This window comes from Ascaphus truei, chromosome 8, assembly GCF_040206685.1.
Source record: "Ascaphus truei isolate aAscTru1 chromosome 8, aAscTru1.hap1, whole genome shotgun sequence".
NCBI lineage: Eukaryota > Metazoa > Chordata > Amphibia > Anura > Ascaphidae > Ascaphus > Ascaphus truei.
Genome location: NC_134490.1, coordinates 45879740 through 45900250, shown reverse-complemented (window position 1 = coordinate 45900250; position 20511 = coordinate 45879740). Strand labels below are relative to the sequence as shown.

Here is a 20511-nt window from a genome sequence, read left to right as displayed (position 1 = left end):
TCTAACAAGCTTGCTGGTCACATATATAAACACAATCAATACATATATTATATACCGTTAACATGCAATCAGACACAATATAGATAATATACTCTTATTAACATACTATCAGACCCACTAGAGCTAATAGACTGTTATTAAGCACTATATTTAGAAAAAAGCAATGTAAAACCGGGTAATACTCATGATAAAAATCATTATTAATGCAGTGAGTGTTCTTTTAATACCTTCTCTTAACATTGATATTAATATTGCTAACATAAAAATTCCTCACTGCTTTTTTTTTAGCTACGCTTTGATTAAAAAGTAAAACTTTTTATTGTTTCGCTGTTACTATAAAATATTTGCAAGCGCATTGGTTTTCAGCATTTATGGCATTTAAATCTCCTTCCCAAAGATGGTGAATAGTTTATCATAATTTAAAGGCTGTTCTCAGTGCTAAAATGTATCTCTTTAAAAAGCTACCTTCCTCTGTTATTAAGGGTAAGAAGATATATAATGTAAAACCTTCATTTTCTGTGGCCTCTGTTTACTCTTGATGAATACTCCAGTTATCAATGGAATCAGCAGCAATAAAGACAAACATTTTCAATAAGCTGATGTTGTTAGAAAAACAATTTGTAAAGCACATTAAATCTGCATCTAATTTAGCAGCTGTTTGGAGTTAGAAAGTACGCAATACATAAAGGGAGTTTGGCTTGTACACTTGTATCAATGTGAGGATTATGTTCCCTTTAGAAGAGGTGATCTTACTTGAAAGGGAACTAAATTATGTATAAAGGTTCTATACACTCATGTCACTTAATTAACACAAAATATGTGTTAGCAAGATACTATGCAGCAAAAGGAAATAAAACCAAATTAAAAACACTGTTACTATCAATAAAATCTGTTTTACAGCAGGAAAAAGTGTTCTGCTGCAAAATCTAAGAGTGGATACATTTAATGCCTTCCCCTCTCTCTCTCTCTGTATTTTAGAGATACAGATGTATAGTGCAAATTACAAACACTCCAGAGGCAACATATTGTAGACCCTCTGTCCTGATGCAGCCATGTAAGCATCATGTCTCTTTCACCTGGTCAGTTATAGCATCAGATTGATTCAGTCTTCTCATCCAAAGGAGGGACACCCATCGGTTTTGTAGGGGGGTCAAAGAAAAATAAATAAAACATTTCAAGATTACTGGCGTTTTCACTGCAAGATTTTCAGCCATTTTTTTGGATCAGATTTTGTGCCCTTCACAGTTACAGCAGAGTGGCACTGGCCTTCTGTTATCAGAACCATGTGATCAGATCAGCAGCGGTCACATTGGAATGGCAACCACCCCCTCCCCGAGTGACGAAAACTGGAGTGGAGGGTTCTCCACTGTGATGAGAAGCGCTGAGCGTTATAAGCCCATAAAAGGCTTTTTACCAGCAGGTATTTGGTGTCCTCGCACGCGCGCACTTGGAGCAGTCTCAAGGAATACTGCACTTTGTGCTTGGTGCGTGTGCGCGCCAACGCACAAAGTGTAATCTCGGCCTAAGAGTCACAATTTGTAGTAGCCTCTCAGAGTTGCAACAAGGCATTGTGACTTTAACTGCGCTGCCAGAGAGTTTGTGAGCCTGGTCTCTTATATCAGTCTTGTAAATTGCATATTTTAACTCTCGCTTCTTATTATCCCAAATATAAACAAAACACTGAAAGTTCAGTGATTATTTGTACCTTATGTAAGTCATTTTAAAAGCGTTTCACTTTAGAACAGATGAGGCGGGTGTAACTGTTGCACACGGACGTGAGGCTGGTGCAATTGTTACATACGTGAGGTGGGTGACATCAGGACCGCCGACAGGGGGGGGGGAACAGCTGGAATTGCTGTCCCGGGCCCGCCCAGTCAAGGGGCCTTGCCTCTGCAACACTACTGTTTCCATTCTGTGCAGGCAAGTCGGGCCCTCCCTTTTCCTGGCTGCCGCCCTCCTCTGCAGTACTGCAGGGTCCTCCCCTTCCCTCAGCACCACCCCATATCTTCTCTCTTGCAGGGCCCTCCCCTTTCCTCAGCATTGCCCCCTTCCTTCTCTCCTGCAGGACTGCAAGGCCCTCTCCTTCCTTCAGCACCGCCCCCTCTTCTCTTATGCAGGACTGCAGGACCCTCCCTTTCACTCGGCACCGCCCCTCTGGGCCTCCCTCCCCAGGCATCTCTGGGCCTGCTGGGCTCTCTGTGCACCGGCCATGCAGTTCCAGCAGGCCTATCCAGGTAAGTCCACATGTCTCAGACTCCCCTTATAACACCCTCCCAGGCGCCTTACCCACCCCAAGGGGGGAGAGAGCTTATTTTTATGTGTTTTTGGGGAGTGGGGCTTGTGTGTGTGTGTCACTGTGTGTGTGTGTCACGGTCTGTGTCCCTGTCTGTGTGTGTGTCACTGTGTGTGTGTGTCACTGTGTGTGTGTGTCACTGTGTGCGTGTGTCACTGTCTGTGAGTGTTTGTGTGTCACTGTGTGTGTGTGTGTGTGTGTGTGTGTGTGTGTGTCAATGTGTGCGTGTATCACTGTCTGTGTGTGTGTGTCACTATGTATGTATGTATGTATATGTGTCTTTATTTATATAGCGCCATTAATGTACATAGCATTTCACAGTAGTAATACACGTGACAATCATATACAGATGCAGCGGCCGTTATCCGATCATGACTCTGAGCCATTTTTGTAAAGTCTGCTGTATTCCATGCGGGATTCACTCGTTATTTTTCTGTGAATGCTGCCAATCACACCAATTACACCTGTGTTTACCGTTGTTGATTTCCTTGATTTACCTGGATCTTGATTTGTTTGGGTACTGTTCTTCGCATATCCGCCAGATGGCAAAAGTGAATTCCCTTTGCACTATCCAGTGGATAGTACAGTTATGTACTGTAGTCAATTTGCAGGTGTTTAAAAACCAGATAAAAACAGTGTCTACTACAGTGATCCATTGTAAAGTGATCTTGGTCGCTGGAAACTTTATCAAATGTAGGTGTTTTCATAATTTAAATATCTAAACACTGTTTTATACATTATGCTCAATTGCTATGCCTTTAAAACCAGAGACAGAACATGAAACACAGACCATGCTCAGTAGCACTCCTCTTTGACACCTTTACGCATATATATATATATATATATATATATATATATATATATATATATATATATATATATATATATATATATATATATATATATATATATATATATTGTGGTTATTTTGGGGGTTAAATATGAGCTTATTGGGGTTCTGTATGTTTTTCAATTGCTATGCCAGCACAATTCCTGAATAGACATACGTACATTGAACATCATGTCAAGTTCTTATACTAAACTGAATTGTAGTTATGCATATTTAATATTTTCTGCAATTAATGCTGGAACAGATAAGAAGGTGCTTTAGCATAGATATATGATTATATCATTGAGAACTATGATTTTTTTCAAATTGTCACTTAACCATCGTGGGCGGAGGCATTCGATAAGTCAAACTTTAACTAATGAGGATTGCTTTTTTCGCACAGCCACTCCTCCGAGAATTACAAGATGTTATTGGTCGGTGCTCCCAGCTTTTGCCAGTATGTTTGCTAATAGCGACTTCAAAAGGAGAAAGGTCGGGTTTAATCCATTTAAGATTCGTACTTCCCAACCCTGCAATGTTCCAACACCGGCTTGCCAATACTAATACTAATAACAGGCCGACCTGGTGAAACGCAATCCTTGCTACCTGGCAAGCCTGATTACAAGCTTCAGCAGGCACCTGTCAACTATAATGCAGACTACATGAGTGACCCCAGCTTGTACGCACAATACACCTCTGACATTGGCTCATCTCCACCCGATTGGCAAAGTTTATTATGAAGGTAAATATAATGTACTATACAGTATTAACTTTCATTCCCAGTGACACAACAGTAGTGTATGCCTGACATATCAATGGTTGTACACATGCACACTAGAGCGCGACGCATGCGCACTACCAGAAATAATAGCATAATTTTTTCCCCCCAGAAAATAAACTTTTAAATCGAGTGTCAAAAGATATGGATCAAGTTCGATGGAACTCTAAGATCGCTTTTTTAAGACGCTGCCTTTTTTACTTTTATACAGTCAGTATTACCAGCTTCACGCTTTTCAAACTTTGCCACACTATTATTTTGGACAACACACTATGCACTGTACAGTACTGTAGTATGAGATCGATTCAATTACATGTCATAAACTGTACTAAAATTTCACAACAAGATGTTTCTTGCTTTTATTCCACTTCCTAGTTAATGGAAAACATTATGTGATGCATTTTGTTCATATTAATCAATTGTAACAGTTATAAAATTTCCATTTCCTGGTTTCACATGCATGCCCATTGTGAATCGGACTTAGAAATCCAACTGGAAAAAATGCATATTGATAAGTAAGAAGCTTATACAAGTAATACAGTAACTGCAGAAAGAAAAAAAATACTTACTCTGCTGTGACTGGGGGACTCCGCCTTACCCTTTTTGTCTGACCATGGGCATGATAGCTGACAGTGCTTTGTGCTAAATCGAGACCCGAAGTAAGTAACCAGTATTTGATCTGTAAAATTTCATCTCTCTCTTGTACATATCCTGTATTCTCATGCTGAGATCCTTTGAAATAATTTTCCTTGGCATTGCTGCTTTAGAAAATAAATCAAGCACAGAGGAATGTATATTCGATGTGTATTCGATGTATATTCAATGTGCATTGAATCAACAGAAGTGATGGTGTATTTATAATGTAATGGACCTCACTCGACAGGTTAAGTATACACCCACTTTTAAAACACCTGCAGCTGGTGTCCATGCCCGCCAAAAAAATCAAATAGGGACACAGTGCATAAAAGGTGATACAAATTGCATAGCCTCCCACACGCTGATCGCTATCTGAATGAGCTCCTTTACAGAAACTGTATTGTGCATTCTTCCATTTGCTTCCATTGATCAACCACGATTCTACGGATAAGGGACCTGCTGTCTACTGCTGTGCTGACCACAAGAAAGCGAAAGTCGGAAGCTGTTTCCAAGCCCAAGCCAAAGCCAAAGCCAAAGAAAAGGTTCTGAAGGCTCCCAAGGCAAAGAAGCCTGGGCCTTTATATGTGAAGAAGAAAATGGCCAAAATCAATGATGATCAACTTGTTTGGATGGTCCCCAGAAGTGCTCCTGCACCCACCGAAGCCGAATCGTACGTCCCAGACTTTTAACTGCCATCACCCACTGCCACCGATTCCCAAACATCCGCCCACTCTGACCCTTTGTCCACCGATGCTCGTCTGGAACCCCTCAGCTCACCCTCCAGCACCCAGCCACGCTGATGTTCATCCCGCACTCGCGGTGAAGAAACCGAACAGATAGGGCTTAGGCCCTGCCCCCGTGACACCAAGGAGAATCTCCCTCGCGCTCACGCACAAGCGCTGCGTTACCAGGGACACGCACGGGGTTAATACTATTACCTCCTATTACCCCACACCTGCGGTACACTCCGCTCCTGCCTATCAATGCACTGAGTGGGTTTAACCACTAATTGCTCACAGCCTGGTGCAGCCCTATCATTGGCTGCTCCTCCTTTATATGCTCAGCCATCCCTCCTTCAATTTGGCTGAGCATAACCATAGCTTTGTGACGAAGTGCTTGCCTCAAAGAACCTGCTGCTTTTCCTTGTCTTGTGCATTCTGCCGGATGCTCTTTCGTAGTACCTGACCCCTGCTTGTACCTGGACCTCTGCCTTCTCTGAACCTTGACCTCGGCTTGTATTTGATTTGGACTCCCACCTTCTGTACTCCTGGACCCCGGCTACGCACAATGATCATCAGACTTCTACAACCCCAGACCACGGTGAGTACCACGACCTTCCGACTTCTCCAACCCCAGACCACGGCGAGTATCACAACCATTCTAACCTCTCTTACTCTGACCCAGCTACACGACTACGACTCTGCACTCCGGAAACTGTTACGCAGTTGTAGGTCGGTGTATTCTAACATCCCCACCTCAGCCTCGCTGTCCCGTCCTATTTGTGGTGAGCACCCGTTACAGAGCATATGCTTTTCAACAAGGTTCCCATTTGACATACACGCATGCGAGGAATAAACATTTTACATTCGGAAGAAGAGGCGACGTTGTATTTTTCTATTATTCATTTTAACTTTATTCTCCTGTACAAATAAAACATTTAATTCGCTAAAAATACTTTTTGTTGTGTGTGTTTATATTTTTAATCTTCTACAGATTGGTACAGTTTGAGGATTTGTTTATGGCTAAGGAGCCTCAGAAAGGACTTCTTTCCCATGTACAGTATACACTATGAACTCGTAACGTTAATCTTCAAATAACAATTACACACACTTGAAGTACTGTACAGCAATAAAAGACAGGTTGAATTCCAATTCGATTTTTAAGACAACTCGCGAGCAGCCACTTGAGTTTCTCGACGGTATTGCAGACAACGCTAAAACGCATTTTTCTGCACTCGATCAAAACAATAGTAAACTCGTGTCTTAACATGGGAAAATTTCAAGAAATCACGCACAATGACTGGGTATGCAAAGAAATACAACCCGCAAAATGATCGGATAATAACCGCTGCATCTGTAAATAACAAATAATACAAATAACAGATCCTGGGAATAAGTGCTTCAGAAATAAACGTAGCATTTAGGAAGAGCTTACAAAAAGCTTACAATCTAATGCAAAAAAATATTTTTTGTATATATTATTATTACCACAAAATTATAGGATATATAGTGATAACTAGACCATTTTTGTAACAATATTATATATGTAGTTGAGTTATGTCTGTGTAAAATATATATATATATATATATATATATATATATATATATATATATATATATATATATATATATATATATCTATCAACATGGATCCTATTATGATGCTGAAATTGAAAATATAGGAGGACAAATCATTGGGAAGCAAAAAGACACTCCTACCAGTGAGTCTATGAAAGAAAGGAGGTGCTTTATAAAGAGGTAGGGATAGGTAATGCCAACATTAACCACTAAAGAAGCGGTAATGGTGAAACGCGTAGGGTGTGTGTTTTGGCTGTGGAGAGAGCAGCTACTGCTCCATGAGGTCTGCGAGGAGTGAGAGCTCATTGAAACTGAGCCGGCATAGTTTCCCCCTTTTCGCGAGAGACTCTGCGAGGTCACGTGGCGCAGAAGCGGAGAGCGTGCGTGGAGAGGGGAGAAGCCGGTCGGAAATCGAGACACGGACACGGATCAGTGTCGTGAGTAATGAGACACAGCTGTGGGACACAGAACTGAAAAGAAGAGTGAGGAGAGAACGGAGTCTCTATAAAAAAACTAGACAGTTTTCTAAGACGTGAGTGTGAGAGACTCAGCCTGCCCCAACTTCTCACTGTATACACCGAAGACAGCAGGGATCCTGTAGCGAGACGACAGCTGGGATAAAGAACATCTGGTTCCATCCTACCTCATCAGGGTTCCTGATCCAGTACATCTGAATAAAGGTGTTATATTGCTACCTAATTGTGAGTGCAAACATGACCCTCCTACAGAGGTCAAGTCAAGACATACTACTCTATGTCCTCTCGCACCCCCTTCCCCCCTTTTTCTCTTTATTTGCGCCTAGGTCATTATATATATATATATACATATACAGGGCTCGATAAATGCGGTCGCCCAGGGCATCTGCATTGTGGCCGCTGTCAACGGCTTACCTGCAGAGGTATCCCCCGGTCGTCTCCGTCTTGATCTTTAAAATCATGTTTTTCTCCTGCAGCACTGTTCAAAATGGCCATGTGGCGTCATATGATGCCACGTTGCCATGGTAATGGGACACTGCGTGACATCACAGCATCCCGTTGCCATGGCAACGCAGTGTCATATGATGCCGCGCGGCCATTTGGAATAGTGCTGCAGGAGAAAAACATGATTTTAAAGGTGACAAGACAGCAGAAGGCCGGAAGATGCTTCAGGGACCCCGAAGCAGGTAAATGTCATAGGGGGTGGGGGCGCAAGTGACTTTTTTGGGGGGGCGAGTGTGTTTTGACCCAGTTTGTCGGGCCATATATATATATATTGCAAGCAAACCCTTTTTGGAAGTCTAGAAATGTGGAAGTTAAGGTGACACAGAACCTTAACTCCCTCCCCCATGCTTTGCTGATATCATCATAGATGATGTATGACATACTGATTTGTATGTTTTTGCGCCTGATGGAAAAAACACAAATACAGTTTACCCAATAGCATTAGAGTAAAAATACATAAAAATGTTTTTATTTAGAAACAACATTTTTTTAATTATCCATTAATAAATTGCAATATCTTTTGGTTTCTTAACTTTTCCGAGCAACACTGGGTACTTTCAGTATATAGTTTAATAATGCAACAAAAGACAGAAAAGCCTAATGCTACATCCAATGTGACAAAAATACATAGTGAAATACTTCAATATTGTCTTGAGCATGGGTTCTGGGGTTACAGCTTGCTGGGATTGTGTATATAGTATTATACTACTTTACTTACAAAACAATAGTTAACATGGTGGGAAGGTGTTACCTTGCTGAGTGCTTTATCTGCATTGCAACGGTTCTTCCTGTTAGCAGGAAGTGGAGCTGCACATATACGCAAAATAATGCCATGCAGAAGTAAGGGTTTCATAGAGCAAAGTTACCTCAGCTATTATCCAGGGGTTGTGATATTTACAGTGCTTTGAATTATAATTTCTCTTCTTTCCATTGGTATTTATCCATCTCACCAACTAATTATTCCATTTACTTGTCTACATAAAGCAGCAACACTACAAAAGCTTCCATACAACCTTGTATCCCAGTAGTCATGTATGTGGTATTATTTAATTTGACTAATCCTTGCATATAAAGAAGTGCTCTCATGTCCTTTGTTTAAGTTTATTTTTAGCCTACTGTATGGCTGGCACATCTTTACTCACTGGAGGTCAGGGCTGCATCAATGTTACAGGTAAAGCTCTGTACAACAAGTGAATATCTCATTTCAATATCATATTCAGGGAGCAATATACAATTCTGAGGACATTTTGTGTTGCTTCCTAGATAATGTATCAATTTCACTTAAGAAATACAAACAATGTGCAGAAAAGACATAGATGGTACTAAGCTTATTTTCTCCCTTTAGATATTCCAATGTTCCTGCAGCTGAGGTCTGCGCCCCTTCATACTGTACGTGGGAACAGTCTGGGGATTGAGCATTGAAAAGTAATTAGATTTTTTCCCTTTGATAAATCTGGGGCGGGGTGAGGGAGGGAGGTTGCACCCATTTTGCAGCTGCGGAACTTTAATACATTACTCTTTAAAATAAAAGGGAAATATCTTACTCAACATTTTTGTATTAAATAACAAAGAGTTACTTATACTATGCATCTGTCAATTCTGTTTTGTTTACATGTGACTTGTGGAGAGAGTTGATGTATATATGATAATAGAATGTCTCAAATTGTAATTGCCTTGCAGTTATCTTTCTCCACTGTTTATGTACTACCAGAATCCCCAGGACATCGCTACAAATAAGTCTGCCCAAGAAACTTGCGGCAATCCTCTTAAACTAGGGAGACGTTTCCTACATGTGATGCACAAGCTGCAGTAAATGACAGAACAGTAAATGTTACATGTCATTAACACTGCCTGATATTTATCCCTCTGAATAATTTCCAAGGATAGAACGTGTGGTGGTTCCTGGAACATTAACCTGCTGACTGTCCCTATAAAGGAAGGCTTTGCCATCACTTCCAACTCTTACTTGCAGTAATGTCCTTGAACACAACATCACTATGACATTATAGATTCAGACAAAGCTGTCCAGTAACTGCAATCAATTTATTCACCAACGGACTATACAGGGAATACAGTTTCTGTTCTTCGCTTAAGTTATTTGCCCTTGGACTTGGTACCAAACTTGTTAAAAACCATTTTAGCAGCATTAAGACATTTTTAAACGTGTTATATGGACTATTGCATTATTAAATCTAAACGTACATACCCCAATCTGTAAATTTACAATACATACTGTAGTGTCATAGAACAGCAATATGGTAAGAGAAGCTGCACACCACAATGAATAAAGTAAAAGATACTTGCAAAACACTGGTGCTCCTGGATCAGGGATATCTGCCTAAAAAATCCAGTATATGGAGAAAAGATGAATGATCCAGGGCAACTTCGGATTTATCTAAAGAAATTTAATCAGCACAAAAACACAACGTTTCATCCTTCAAGAGGACTTTTTCCAAGCCAGTCACTTGAAAAAGTCCTCTTGAAGGATGAAACGTTGTGTTTTTGTGCTGATTACATTTCTTTAGATAAATCCGAAGTTGCCCTGGATCTTTCATCTTTTCTCTGTGTCATAGAACAGAACATATTCCTACTACAGAAATGGGTCAGCAAATATCTTATTTTGAATTAGAAATTTGATTGTTAGCTCTTCGGAGCAGGGACTCCTTTTCCTAAATGTTACTTTTATGTCTGAAGCACTTCTTCCCTTTGTTGTTATTTATATCTTATGTGTTATTTATATCTTATTATTTATATGATTGTAACTACAGTATTACTGCTGTGAAGCGCTATGTACATTAATGGCGCTATACAAATAAAGACATACATTCATATGTCTTTCTTCCCCCCTTTCAAGTGATGAAGCATTAAAAAAAACTTTGAGAGTAGTCGCCTCCCGAGTGGAGGCTCGGTGGTATCTAAATGTTTTAAAGCTTAACTGGAGTGTGTTCTGATTATGATGTAATGTTTAATGACACTAGGCCCAGGTGATGTGTTTAAATGTTCTGAAGGATTATACTACTGTTTAGACAAAATCTATGCACATTGCTCTTTGTTACAAAGCCTTGTTGTGATGCCACAAAAAACAATAAAAACATTTGAAATAAATTGGAATAAGATAGAGATATTTATTCCTGCATACATGATACTCCAATACTTGGAGACTTCTCAAATAAACTGCAGCTTATATCAAAACTTTATTCCTTGCTGACATTTACAAAGATGTACCATGAATATATTCAACAAAGTCATGGAGACATTAGTATTGGTTAAAAAAAACTGTAGATTACACATCTTAAATTTACAAAAAGTAAAATCCTGCAGCGAGTCCACAGATTTAAATTCTAGAAGAATCCTGACTTGGTACCTAGAAAATGACGGTGTTACAGATTTCCCATAGGGCATTACTCTCTCTGCCTGTCTCTATCTCTCTCTCACACAATCTCTATATTTCCATTTCTTCGTCTCTCTAACACATTGGAAGTCACATCAGGGTCTGCTAAACCTTTAATCTAATTTCCTCAGATACATAGATGACATGTAATCTTATCTAGTTTCTCAGAAATCCACTCGCCTTACTCAGAACATTTCCCTGCATATTCTAATCGAAGTATATGAAAGTGATAATGATGAGATGATAAAAACTGGTTTCATCGAGCTAAATTACAGTAATTTATTAAACATGGGATGTGCAAATTCGACAAATCAATATTCACTGAGAAGTGAATGTCATGTACCAAGGACAACCAGTGGACTCTAATATGATGAACATTTCTTACCCCCCCCCCACCCCTCTTTAACACAATAAGGCTTTTTTGAAAAAGGACAAAGTACTATTTCTTTTTAAAGCAATAATCCCGTCCACTGATTATTTATTTTTTTACAAAATTCAAACTGGGAGATTCCCCGGATTTGAACTATGTTATTTTTAGCTGCTGGAACCGCGTGGGCCCCGATATTAATCCTGGACATTTATAGATGACCACTAGAGATGGTTGAATTTGAAGGGGGGTGGGGGAGATTTGGATCCGCAGCGGATCGGCCGGTTCCTCTGGTCCGCAGAATTCAGAGGATCAATCTCAAAAAGGGCGATTCGTGTTTTGCTGATTTTTTTTTTATTATTATTACCTATACACTCTGTGGATTCAGATTGTCAACGAAACAATTATCTCGGGAACAGAGATGGGGAAGGCGGTGGGGTATTCATAGAGCTAAAATTAGCACTGTTCAGCCCCAGGAGACTCCCTTGTTTGAAATCTGTAAAAATGATCAATTAGAAAAAAAATGACATGGGGGCATTTGCTGCTTTAAATGGCACTTTGACAAGTAAACAAGGATTGTTACTACAGTAACTGGATTTAAAATACATTGCAGTGTTTGGTTTCTTTAAACGTGGCTGGTGTAATTGTTGCACTAGGTAACACAGAGAAGATAAATGAGTGGTAGAAACCTTACCAGTAAAACCTGTTTGGAGTGATCCTCTCGTGCATCAGATTCCACCTTCTTCCAAAATCCATCGAGCTGTAAAGCTGGGAAAAGGAAAAGATGCAGGTGATGAATAGTGTGACATTTACCAATCAACCCCTTCCATGCCAGAGGGTTCAGCAGCACATTACTCGACCGTGCTCTGCTGGTTCCTCAAGCAGCTATGGGGTTAAACAAATATTCACATTAAAAATATATATCCTGATAACATCCACAGACACATACAGGAGAAACTGTTCTCTGATCACCTACTACTGTACCTTGTTTATTGTATTGAAATAAACCCTACTTGACTTTATTTCATTGCTATTTTAGCCAATATTATTTCCAGCTTTCTTGTGTATATCTCATGCAATTTAGAATTCCTCACTTCGTCGGGGAAGGGGTTAATTCCGCTTGCCCCCTTGGGGCCCAAGATTTTGCAATTTCAATCAATTTCCAGCTGATAACTTTTCCATGTGAATAATTCTTGGCTCTGGAGTGATGTTGAAGATAAAATGTTCTGGATGCTGCCCACTGTGCGGGACTGATCATCCGGCTATTTATCACAGACATGTCTAACCTGAGCGTTGGAGGAATGCACACTGCAGGTTTAGTAATAATGCAATAACAGAACGTGCATAAATATGCATCTTGTCAGAGGAGTTACAAGTGATTCATAATAAAAACCGATATCAGATTGTAAAGAGGCGCTGCTTGCAACGTGTCACTTTGGCAGCTGAGGAGTTATATACATTTCAAACTGAATAAACACAGAAGATAATGGCTCTATTTACAAAGCGATGCTATTCCATGAGACACCTGGCGGCTCATTCAGGTGAGCTTTGCTAGCTTTGTAGGTTTACCAAATCTAAAGACAGTCTTTTGCTTTTTTGTCTGGATTGTGAGACAGTTTTTACCTCTGCAAGAAAATACAGTATCAGCGACACGGAGCATGGACAGCTGGGCTACGCTATTCTTGCTCTTAGAATTAGACGTGTAAGCAGTCTCGCTAGTGATATCACTCTGTCTCAAGCAACAGTCAATTGAACTGTCTCAAAGCTCCACACCTGGACACGTGGCTTCTTCTAAAGCAGGCCTGCCCAACTCGTAAAGTGAGAAGGGCCGAACTGCTCCAAGGAAAAAAAATTTGGGCCGCACGGGTTAAATCATCATCATCATCATCTCTCCTCCAGCACCTCTCCATCATCATCATCCTCATCTCCCCCAGAACCCCTCACTATCAACCTTTATGATACTCCACATCTATCTCTCATACACCCATCTCTCCCCCTCACAATACCCCCCTCCACATCAAAAACATAATACCCCCTCCACATCCCCCCAGCCCATTCCATGTCAGCAGCCCTCCCCAAGTAAGCGTCCCATGTCAGCATCCCCCCCATGTCTCTCTTCCCTCAATATAACACTCTCTCCCCCTCCCCTAAATCACACCCTCTCCCCCTCCTCTCAATGACACTCTCCCCCTCCCCTCAATATGACACACTCGCCCCCTCCCCTCAATATGACACACTCTGCCCCTCCCCTCAATATGGCACTCTCTCCCCCTCCCCTCAATATGACACTCTCTCCCCCTCGCCTCAATATGACACTCTCTCCCCCTCCCCTCAATATGACACTCTCTCCCCCTCCCCTCAATATGACACTCTCCCCCTCCCCTCAATATGACACTCTCCCCCCCTCCCCTCAATATGACACTCTCCCCCCCTCCCCTCAATATGACACACTCTCCCCCTTCCCTAAATCACGCCCTCTCCCCCTCCTCTCAATATGACTCTCTCCCCCTCCCCTCAATATGACACTCTTCCCTTCCCCTCAATATGACATTTTCCCCCTCCCCTCAATATGACATTCTTCCCCTCCCCTCAATATGACATTCTTCCCCTCCCCTCAATATGACATTCTTCCCCTCCCCTCAATATGACACTCTTCCCCTCCCCTCAATATGACACTCTTCCCCTCCCCTCAATATGACACTCTTCCCCTCCCCTCAATATGACACTCTTCCCCTCCCCTCAATATGACACTCTTCCCCTCCTCTCAATATGACACTCTTCCCCTCCCCTCAATATGACACTCTTCCCCTCCCCTCAAAATGACACGCTCTCCCCCTCCCCTCAATATGACACTCTCTCCCCCTCCCCTCAATATGACACACTGTCCCCCTCCCCTCAATATGACACTCTCTCCCCTCAATATGACACTCTCTCTCTCCCCTCAATATGACTCTCTCTCTCCCCTCAATATGACACTCTTCCCCTCCCCTCAATATGACACTCTTCCCCTCCCCTCAATATGACACTCTTCCCCTCCCCTCAATATGACACACTCTCCCCCTCCCCTCAATATGACACTCTCTCTCTCCCTCCCCTCAATATGACACTCTCTCCCTCCCCTCAATATGACACACTCCCCCTCCCCTAAATGACACGCTCTCCCCCTCCCCTCAATATGACACTCTCTCCCCCTCCCCTCAATATGACACTCTCTCCCCCTCCCCTCAATATGACACTCTCTCCCCCTCCCCTCAATATGACACACTCTCCCCCTCCCCTCAATATGACACACTCTCCCCCTCCCCTCAATATAACACCCTCCCCCTCCCCTCAATATGACTCTCTCCTCAATATGACTCTCTCTCTCCCTCTCTTCAATATGACTCTCTCCCTCCCCTCAATATGACACACTCTCCCCCTCCCCTCAATATGACACACTCTCCCCCTCCCCTCAATATGACACACTCTCCCCCTCCCCTCAATATAACACTCTCCCCCTCCCCTCAATATGACTCTCTCCTCAATATGACTCTCTCTCTCCCTCTCTTCAATATGGCACTCTCCCCCTCCCCTAAATGACACTCTCTCCCCCTCCTCTCAATATGACACTCTTTCCCCCTCTCCTCAATATGACACTCTCTCCCCCCCTGCAACTCACATCATACCCCCCTGCACCTCACATCACTTCCCCCCCCTGCACCTCACATGTCAGCAGCCCCCCCTCACATGTCAGCAGCCCACCCACCCCTCACATGCCAGCAGCCCACCCACCCCTCACATGCCAGCAGCCCACCCCCTCACATGTCAGCAGCCCACCCCCCCTCACATGTCAGCAGCCCACTCCCCTCACATGTCAGCACCCCCCCCCTCACATGTCAGCACCCCCCCCCCCCCCACATGTCAGCACCCCCCCCCCCCCACCTCTGTACCAGCCCGTTTTTCACACACACCCCACCTCTGTACCAGCCCGTTTTTCACCCCCCCCCCCCACCTCTGCACCAGTCCGTTTTTCACCCCCCCCCCCACCTCTGCACCAGCCCGTTTTTCACCCCCCCCACACCTCTGCACCAGCCCGTTTTTCACACACCCCCACACCCAGCCCGTTACCACACACACACACACACACACACACACACACACACCACTATACATATATACACACACACACACACACACACACACACACACGCACACCACTATACATATATATACACACACACACACACACACACACACCACTATACATATATATACACACACACACACACACACCACTATACATATATATACACACACACACACACACCACTATACATATATATACACACACACACACACACCACTATACATATATACACACACACACACACACCACTATACATATATACACACACACACACACACACCACTATACATATACACACACACACACACACACACACACACACACACCACTATACATATATATACATGTAGGCGGGGGGGGAGGCGAAGGAGGAGGGGTGGGGGATGAATCGCCGCCATTTTTTTAAACTTTTTTTTTTTTAATTAATCAAATAACTGGCGCCCGGCCGCCGCGGGCCACGCAGAGAGGCCAGGCGGGCCGCATGCGGCCCGCGGGCCGCATGCGGCCCGCGGGCCGCGTGTTGTGCAGCCCTGTCTAAAGGAATCAACAAGTATTTGTTTTATTTGTGCTTGTAACCTTTAGCAAATGTATAAAAGTACAGAGTAGAAGTGAAGTAGTTATATCCTGAGGTGAACACGTAGTCTGTTTTTTAAAAATCTAATTTCTCATTGAAGACTAAGGACTAGATTACAATATCCCTAAGGAGCCGCTAGGTTCCTAACGGTGAGAGCTATTCCACAGTTATACAATGGACAACATATTTATTGGGTTTCACCGGAGGGAGATACTGATCCTATACAGATGTAGCAGGCGTTACTGTGCCAGCGGGTGCAATAACGTGTTAGCCCCACCCCTTTTTTACAGGCGGCTAATTCATTTTCAATAGCGGATAGTGCGTTGTGTGTGTGCAACGATAACGTCTGTTACATTGGTATGCATAATTATATTCTCCAGAGAAAGCCAACATAAGAACCCATTTAAACATTTGCCAAATTCTGTCTCACAGGAGAACACAATATCTCTTCTTTACTCCAGTAATGGCAATCAGATTGTTCCCTGAATTAATGTTCTGTCCATGTGTAACTTGTTTGGCATATCCGTATACAGCTTTCCTTTCTAAAGAGATGTCCAAGCCTTTCTTAAACGCATCCACTGTATCTGCAATCACATTCTTCAAGGGCAGCAAATTCCTTATTCTATTGGAGCCCCTTCCTTTGCTGCTGGTGAAATCTCCTCTAATATAGGAGGATGACCCTGTGTTAAGTGTATTGACCTTGGGATAAACAATCTCCCACGAAAGGTCTTTGGGAGATAATACAATTAATAGCTATCAAATCCCCATTTAGATGCTTCTCTTGCACACGTGAACTTTATGTTAACTCACCACTTGGCTCTTGATAACCCTCAAATGTTTATCTGGTTCAGGTTTTGAAAAGGAGCCACAGTTTTTTTCAAAGCCTCAACTGGCTGAGGGCTCTTTTTTCATGTTAAGGGTTCTTCTCTACATGGATGAAGACAGCTCAGATTGGATGTATATCACAGTCCGTATTAATAGGTTTGTGCTGTTCCAAAATAAGTAAAAAAGCAAAAGGTGATGGGCTTATTAGAATATCTGAGACATTCATGTTGGGGTGGAGGGGGTTCAACTATGAAAGAAAATTTAAAAAAAGGAGAGTAACAAGGACTGTTTGTTTTAGGATAACGTCCCAATGTCTGAGCAAGTGTTCTCTTTTTAGGACAAAGAAGAGGTCAGTTAAGATGAATCCCAGTGAGACTCAATCACGTGGCAGGATTGGGAGAACCCAAGACATGACCCAGGAATGGAAGAAACAGAGAGGTTACATAACCATGCTTATACATTTTATAGATCTCACTCTTTCATTTGAAGAACACAACAATTCATCTCACTTAATTGTAATTCCAGTGCACCTAGGTAAATTAGACTGCTCAGTTCATGGCAATTTGATGGGGTTATTATTTAAGGAAATGTCAGGAGATAATCACTGAAAACATGTAACATTCAAAATAAAACAAATAGGGAATGTTGATATCAGAAAGTATGATGTTTCCTGGCTAAAGACAATAGAAACAGCTTTATGTTTGGCACAAAAATGAAAGCATTTTCCACTGATTGTAACTTGATTATGCATTACAAAGTAATAGGGTTATTTAACTGAGTAATTTACATTGATATACCCATGATCCCCAGACAGCCAATGTTTCAGGTCTATCTGCTCAGAACTAGCACAAGCAGAGTCTTCCAGGAGCATTCTAGAAGCAGCTTTATGTTGGCTATAGAAACCAATTGAGTCTGCTTGTATAATAATCTAATTCTTCAGTTTTAGCATTTGCGTAGTCATCTGCAATGTATGCCCATTTCTTTTGCATTACAAATTTTATGGCAGAGAGGAGACTGTAATATTACCTTGACGTCTTAGTTTTACTTACAACAATCTGAGACATGAAGTTGAATTGGGGCCATCTTTAAAACTAATTACAGTCTGATGTGTACGCTTTAATGTATGCTGTCTGAAACACAGGAAACCAACAAGAGCTGTTTCTGTATCTTTTTTATGACACTGTGAGCCTGATTTAGAGTTTAGGTTCTATGATAAAAATAGCCGTGGCATTAAAATATTAGCCCTGCAGCATCCCTATTTTTGGAATTGGTAACCAAGATAGAGTTAGGGCAGGCACTACAAAGTTGTTAGCAGCTGGTCTCAAATATGATAATGAGGTCTTAGATTAGCACCATTGGCTATGTGTAAATATAATGTCTTTCACAATCATACGTCATGGTGTTGCCAGGGTACTTAACAAGCATCACAAATGAGCTGTACATTTATGGCAGGCCTGCCCAACTCGTAAAGTGAGAAGGGCCGAACTGCTCCAAGGAAAAAAAATTTGGGCCGCACGGGTTAAATCATCATCATCATCATCATCATCATCATCTCTCCTCCACCACCTCTCATCATCATCATCATCATCCTCATATCTTCCCCAGAACCCCTCACTATCAATCTTTACGATACTCCCCATCTATCTCTCATACCACCATCTCTCCCCCTCACTCACACAATACCCCCTCCACATCAAACACACAATACCCCCCTCCACATCCCCCCAGCCCATTCCATGTCAGCATCCCCCCCACAAGTCAGCATCCCCCCATGTCTCTCTTCCCTCAATATGACACTCTCTCCCCCTCCCCTTAATGACACTCTCCCCCTCCCCTCAATATGACTCTCCCCCTCCCCTCAATATGACACTCTTTCCCCCTCCCCTCAATATGACACTCTCCCCCCCCTGCAACTCACATCACACCCTCCCCCTGCAACTCACATCACTCTCACCCTCCCCCTGCACCTCACATCACTCTCCCCCCCATGCACCTCACATCACTCCCCCCCCCCCCACTGCACCTCACATCACTCTCCCGCCCCTGCACCTCACATCACTCTCTCCCCCCCCTGCACCTCACATCACTCTCCCCCCCTGCACCTCACATCACACCCTCCCCCTGCACCTCACATCACACCCTCCCCCTGCAACTCACATCACACCCTCCCCCTGCAACTCACATCACTCTCACCCTCCCCCTGCACCTCACATCACTCTCCCCCCCCCACTGCACCTCACATCACTCTCTCCCCCCCTGCACCTCACATCACTCTCCCCCCCTGCACCTCACATCACTCTCTCCCCCCCCCACTGCACCTCACATCACTCTCTCCCCCCCCCTGCACCTCACATCACTCTCCCCCCCTGGAGGGGGGGGGAGGGGGGAGGAGGGAGGGGAGAGGGATGAATCTCCGCCATTTTTTTAAACTTTTTTTTTTTTAATTTATTTAATTAACTGGCGCCGGGCCAGAGTCAACGAGGGCCGCACAGAGAGGCCAGACGGGCCGCATGCGGCCCACGGGCCGTATGTTGTGCAGCCCTGATTTATGGGATGGAAGAGTTTTCAGTTCCTATACATAGCTTTATCCCTCTTTGGAGGTACCAGTGGTAACATTTTTGTTTGATGTCAGTAATAGCCTGTTGATCCTAAGGAAGTTTGAGGAATCTTTTCACTAGAGAGCAATGCGCTCATTAACTGCTTAAAAATGTGGAAAAAAGCAGGTCGGGCAATGTCAGCTGAAACAGAAACAGGTACAGTACCCGGAAATGACTCAGAACGATCCAAAATGATGTGAGATGTTATGCGGTACCTCAGAGTTCGTCACCATCAGCCAAATACATTAACACTTGCCCAATAAATTATTTCCCTTGCCCTCCTGGTCTTGATCTATTCTCAAAAATAGTAAGCATTGCTTTGTAAGTCTGTGCAAGAAAATGTGTGTTGAAAATGCTGGGTTCTTATAGTGTAGTCTGATTAGAGCCTGGTCCTTATATAATAGGTGCATACTAAGAAGGGGTCTTAAATTCAGAACAGCTGTTAATCCAACTCTAAATTGGATGCTGAAACAAGACAGATGCTATTTAACGTGTGTACGCCCATGTTGAGCTCATTTAAATAAAATTAGAACTAGATCCCTCGTGCCTTCTGTCAAGTTGTTATATTAATGTCCCAATGATAACTGTCTTTTAAGTCTATTTTTGGACAACTCTAACTTGGGTACATTTACGCCCACGCAATGAGTTTACGATGGGACTCCACTATCTTTAAGCAATTCTTATTCAACCCCTATTGTTCTCTGCCATTTCTTACACCTCTTGCTCTCTGCTAAAAAAAAAACACTTTCTCTCTAAGACACATTTCTAACACTCATCCTTTTACAGCTAAAGACTTTCCTCTTAGTACTTGCTGTCCC

At 42.7% G+C, this 20511-nt stretch overlaps 1 protein-coding gene across 1 annotated transcript in view; it reads right to left on the bottom strand.

Moving 5' to 3' along the window:
* The window catches only part of SORCS3 (sortilin related VPS10 domain containing receptor 3), a 445583-nt gene that overhangs the window by 189733 nt on the left and 235339 nt on the right, over positions 1 to 20511 (bottom strand). Inside the window, exon 5 of the mRNA XM_075611819.1 lies at positions 12266 to 12339. Within this exon, the coding sequence (XP_075467934.1) occupies positions 12266 to 12339 (74 nt within the window). The remainder of the gene's footprint in view (positions 1 to 12265; positions 12340 to 20511) is intronic.